Below are 6,000 nucleotides of genomic sequence, written 5' to 3'. Positions count from 1 at the left end.
TGTGTGTGTGTGTGTGTGTGAGGAAGGGGCAGAGAGAGAGGGAGACACAGAATCTAAAGCAGGCTCCAGACTCTGAGCTGTCAGCCCAGAGCCCAATGCAGGGCTCAAACTCATGAACCATGAGATCATGAGCGGAAGTTGGATGCTTAACCGACTGAGCACCCAGGTGCTCATTTTCTACATTCTTAACTCGTCTCCCAGATTTCAGTTCAAATTTCTCTTCCTCAGGGTGGTTTCTTTGATCCTTCAGACTGAGTCAAATTTCCCTCTCCTTCTCCCAAGTACCTCCCCTTCACTGCCCTTACTGCAGTTGCGATCTCACCTGTACTCTAATGTTTTTGATGGCCTGCCCTCCCTACTATGCCATACATGCCACAAGGTCATGGACAAGGTCTGGCTTTGCTCCCAGTCATACCCCCAGAGTGGATACAGTTTCAGCATGGGTAGATATTCAGTAACATTTTGTCATTTTTAATTTTTAAAAATATCATGCCGCTCAAGGCCCTAGGTGTGAAGCAAAGCTTAGAAGCACAAAGGATATTCTGGCACGTTGTCGATTTCCAGGGCCAACCCCCTACAGCTTCTGATTTTCTGTCAAGAGGAAATAAAAGCATCGTTCAGTGGTATCTTCAGGGTTTATTGCTGCCAGTTCTGTTTTTCTATAAATACAGTCCTCATTTTCAAGGAATTTGGAGAAGANGGGGGGGGGTGTCTGTCATTTGTCTTTGTTCCCAGCACAGCTGGGAGGGTGTGCTGTGGACACCCACTGCTGACTCCACGGACGGAGCCGGGCGTGTCTGCAGGCCCTGGGCACGGCCTCAGAGGGCGGGCTACAAAGCCCTGAAGATCCCCTCCCCTTTATTTTACCGTCTATCCGTGACTCTGTTTCCCCTACTGTCATGGCGTGGTGATGCACAGTGTTGTCACCACCGTCCAGGGCTCAGGTTGGGGTCTTAAAGCTGTGGGACTTGTGAGGACCCTGGCGTTCAGCCTGGAACAGGAAGGATGCACGAGCAGCATGAGATATTGGAGATCTTTGAAAGCTTCAGGCAGCTGCGGGAGCGCTTGGGTGGCCCGGTCGGTGAAACATCCGACTCGTGGTTTCAGCTCAGGTCATGAGCTCATGGTTCATGAGTTCCAGCCCCGCATTGGGCTCTGAGCTGATAGTGTGGAACCTGCTTAGGATTCTCACTCTCTGTCTCTCTCTGCCCCTCCCCTGCTCCCTTGCTCTCTCTCTCTCAAAATACATAAACTTCAAAAACCATTCATGCAAACGTTGATGCCAAAATTGAGGAAAACACTGACATCATCATTTTTCAATGTAGTTTTCTTACTTGTAGACAACTTTCAAAAGCGTATTTCTCGGCGTACCCTTGAAGATGTGCTATGCACAGACACATTCTATATTCTGAGTCCTACCCTGAGCTCCAGGAAAACCATAGGAGAGCTAATTATGGCAAATTATAAGTGTTATTCACTGTGGAAATAAAAACAGGCCAAGTATGGGCTATATTAAGGTCCTTTTCTTATATTTTTTAAAAGTACAACTTTAAATACAGATCCATCATATAAATTTAACATATGAATTTATTTTTTGTATTTAAAACTGTGGACATTATTTTATATATGAAAGAATACACACACACACACCCCAAATATATGCACACCAGGTAAAACTAGCAACTAGCCAACCATGAACATTCCCATCATCAGTTAATCCTCTTATATGTAACATTTAACTCTTATCAATACATCAGAAAGTGTGCGCTTCCAAGTATACTTGAATATATATATTTACCATGTTGTGCATCCTTATGTTGCCATTTTTTTTCTCCTTTGGGCCAAGAACTCGCATAATGAGTTTCTTCTTTCCAAAAATAAGGAATAATATTTCCATATCCAGTTAAGTACAAAGGATACTACAGTGTAAACCACTTTAAAAAAAAAAAAATAACAAGAATAGCTTCCCTTACTCCACGTACCCATTCATCACTTGGATATAAAGATATCCCATAATACATCCTTTCCTTTTCTACTTTAGGAGCTGAATGTCTCTTAAAGAAATTAAAAAAAAACACAAGATACAAATATCGCATTCAACTGCCAGATTAATCAGTTCGCCCAGAGAGATCATAAGAACTTGCTAAGAATCATTAATGATAAGGATTCAAATTACAACTCTGCCTGTCACGTGTTTTTTTTCTCCTCAAAGAGTTTGAAATGAAAAAGTGTTCAAACTTCCAATGATCCGTGAGTAATGTGATGTCACTGTATTTGCACCTGTCTAAGGACGGATTTTCCAACATCCAGAAGAAGGCAGCACGCCTGCTCCCTGCACGCGAGAAGCATCCAAGCTTTACCTTTAGGCCTTGCCAAATGGACAAACCAAAGCTCTCGACTGGCCGGGAGGGAAGGCATGGGCCAACCCCATCACCCGGGGATTCGTGCTGATGAATGGCCATTAGTTAAATGCACGTTTGTTTTATTAGAAGCCATTTTCCACAGCAAAGTCAGGAAGACCATCATAAGGGATCTCATGGAAACTTTGTTTTTTTTTTCTTTCCCAGTGCTTACAGAACACTCCCTTCTTCTTTCGGGTTCAAGCATCTTACACGTCACTTTGCCCAAAGGATATATTTAAGATTTCTCCTCTCGGAAGCAATGATCCAGTTTCACCCCAGGTGGGTGGATACAGAGGAGACACACGCACTGAGGGTTTGCTTGCATGTCAGTCTCTCTGTAGTGTTTAGAAATGCATGAAAGGCCTTCAGGTTTTGTTACAGCTGAACAATGACTGTGAGGATGCAGAACGCAGTGAGGTGAAGGGGCTCCGTCCCAGGGATGACAGTTTAGAGATTCGTGGAATTCAGAGGTTCGTTCTAATCTCAAGAATTAACTTATTCTAGCAACAGGGCATTGGGGCTTTCATCAAAGGAAGAGTCAGAAAACACGGACTGGAGATGTCCATGAGAACTGTGTAAGATTTCAAGTCTTTTAGAAGCGCCTGGGTGGTTCAGTTGGTTAAGCGTCCAACTTTGGCTCAGGTCATGATCTCATGGTTCGTGAGTTCAAGCCCCGCATCAGTGGGGCTCTCTACTGTCAGCACACAGCCCGCTCCGGATCCTCCATCCTCTCCCTCTCTGCCCCTCCCCCACTGGCACTTGCTCTTCCTCAAATATAAACAAACATTTTAAAAGCCAAAAAGATTTCAAGACTGTTTGCAACTTTCCTTTGTCTGCTATTCTCTTTCGGTTCCCCAAAACAACGAGTATAAAAATTCCCAGATCTGTGGACTCAAGTTCAAGTACAACAAGCACCCCCTCTCCTACTTNTGTGTGGGGGGGGGGGGGTGAGGTGCAGGGGAAAAGGAGGTGATGATTCTGAGGAGGGGAGAGGGTAGGTTGAGTTTTTGAGGATGGACAGGAAGGAGGAAATGAAAGCCCTGGAGTGTAGGCCTGGAGTGACCCGGGCATTTAATGAGCAAAATCCAAACAAAACAAACAAAAAAGCATCTGCTTAGCTATTCCATCCTCTTCTCTCAAATCCAACAGGGTGAAATCAGACCTCTTTCCACAGACACTTCCCTCTGCACACCCCTACTCATTTAAAATATATCCACACAGCATGCCACATAAATGTAAAGTACTATTCTTAGCCCTATTTTACAGATGGGAAAACTGAGGTACAGAGTTAAATAAACTGGGCAATGTCATATAACTACCAAGAACCAGAGCCAGGGCTTGAACCCGCACAGTCTGATCCCAGGGTCTGTGCTCTTTACTCCTCAGCTGTGCTGACTTTTCTCCAATCCCTTTGCTGTCCATGAAGTGATGAACTGTACCAGCTGTCTCTGCCATACTGTGATACTGTCTCCACTCTCCTGTGTTTTCCTGCCATGTCCAATAATCATTCATTCAAGATTTCTCTGCCATTGGCATAACCTATTCTCATCTGCCAAAGCCCATATGTAACTTCTTTTCTGCTGTGTGTTGGGTTTTCTTTTTTTGTTTTTGTTTTTGTTTTTTACAGGGGAGGTGAATAATATGAAATGGATTCTCAAGGGTGGAAAGAAAGCATTCAGTTGCAGAAAAGGTGGAGTTCTAAGCTCATATTTAGAGATCAACTACAAGAGGCAGATTAAAAAACAACAAAAATCCCGAGACACAAGAAAACACACAGGATCCAAAAGCCATTTTCAATTGCACTGAAGAATTATTAAACGCAGGAGCAATTCTAAGGCTTAGTTTTCTTTCCTTTGGTTCAGGCAGCTCACAATCATTAAATTTGACGAATTAACACACCGAGTGGAAGTCAACAAACTCCCAAGGCGAAATGAAGGAGGGGGAAAAAAATCATCTTACCTGCAGATGTGTGTTTGAACTTTTCGCTTTTCTTCTTCCTCCACTTCCAAGGCTTGAAAATCCTCCCCAGGTTGGCAAACTTACTTCTCCTCCGGATGGGTGGGGTGTGCGTACCTGGGACGAGGGAGTCCGAACGCATGGCCGCCAGTCTCTCCACTTCCTCAGCTGTTTTTCCCGAGAAAGAGATGGAAACAGAGAGAGAGAGGGGAAAAATAGTGTTAAAATGGGATCCTCACAGATGGCCAGCGTTTTCCATGGTTACAGATAACAGAAGCCACATGGCTGACGTTACGTTTCTCTTTTCTGCCTTGTCGAATGGAAGTCACACCGATGTGTTCTAAAGGCTGGGGATGGTCCGCCAAAACCCTGAGGATCTGGGGCACCCCCAAATTTACCCAACCGCAACTTAGACCAGAAGAAGAGGACAATGATGAGGAAGAGAAACAAATGCTCTGGACACATCAGGATTCCCCAAGGACACAGGAAGAGGGTATTCAAAAGAGTCAAGTGACAGTCTACTGGTCCAGCAAGGTCCCAGATAAGATTTGGCAGATGTCATCACCATAACACTTTCCGCTGAGAAAAGGGGAGGGAGAAAACATCAGTCAACGTCTGTTTCAACGCCAATGCCTCCACCGCCCACGACTCTCCTTCCTGCTTTGCCCAGAACCAAAGCAGCACTGGAATCTGTTGAGTGAGTGTCTCCACCTTAGACGGACTGATTGTAGGATCACTCGCCCTTCAGTAGACTTTACAACTGCTCTAGTTCCTCTAGGTATTTTGCTTTAATAATAATATTCTTAGAAATTGGGATCTGATACAAATCAAAACCACACTGAGATACCACCTTACACTGGTCAGAGTGGCTAAAATGAACAAATCAGGAGACTGTAGATGCTGGCAAGGATGTGGATAAATAGGCACCTTCCTACACTGGTGGTGGGAATGTAAACTGGTGCAGCCCCTCTGGAAAACAGTGTGGAGGTTCCTCAAAAACTAACAATAGAACTCCCCTAAGACCCAGGAGGGAGTTTACCCAAGAAATACAGGAGTGCTGATGCATAGGGGCACATGTACCCCAATGTTCATAGCAGAGCTCTCAACAATAGCCAAAACATGGAAAGAGCCTAAGTGTCCATCAACTGACGAATGGATCCAGAAGATGTGGTTTATCTATACCATGGAATACTCCATGGCAATGAGAAAGAATGAAATCTGGCCACGTGTAGCAACGTGGATGGACCTTGAGGGTGTTATGCTGAGCGAAATAAGTCAGGCAGAGAAGGACAGATCCCATATGTTTTCACTCATAAGTGGAACAGGAGAAACTTAATGGAGGACCATGGGGGAGGGGAAGGGGAAAAATAGTGGGGGAGAGGGAGGGAGGCAAACCATGAGAGACTCTTGAATGCTGAGAACAAACTGAGGGCAGATGGGGGGCGGGGAGATAGGAAGAGGGGTGATGGGCATGGAGGAGGGCACTTGCTGGGATGAGCACTGGATGTTACATGAAAACCAACTTGACAATAAACTATATTTAAAAATAAATAAATAAATAAATAAAAAGAAATTGGGATCTGAGAACGACATCAGGGGACATCGGATTAATCCCAGTACCTTCACATGTGAGGACATGAAG

The 6,000-nt window shown here is 44.6% G+C and overlaps 1 protein-coding gene across 1 annotated transcript in view; it reads right to left on the bottom strand.

Annotated features, from left to right (window-relative positions):
* The window catches only part of PHACTR1 (phosphatase and actin regulator 1), a 571,513-nt gene that overhangs the window by 224,848 nt on the left and 340,665 nt on the right, over positions 1 to 6,000 (bottom strand). Inside the window, exon 4 of the mRNA XM_077769981.1 lies at positions 4,362 to 4,526. Coding sequence (XP_077626107.1) covers positions 4,362 to 4,526 — 165 coding nt within the window. The remainder of the gene's footprint in view (positions 1 to 4,361; positions 4,527 to 6,000) is intronic.

This window comes from Crocuta crocuta, unplaced genomic scaffold (assembly GCF_008692635.1).
Source record: "Crocuta crocuta isolate KB4526 unplaced genomic scaffold, BGI_CrCroc_1.0 scaffold24, whole genome shotgun sequence".
Classification (NCBI taxonomy): Eukaryota; Metazoa; Chordata; class Mammalia; order Carnivora; family Hyaenidae; genus Crocuta; species Crocuta crocuta.
The sequence above is the reverse complement of the archived record's forward strand: the minus strand, read 5'-3'. Positions and strand labels throughout refer to the sequence as shown.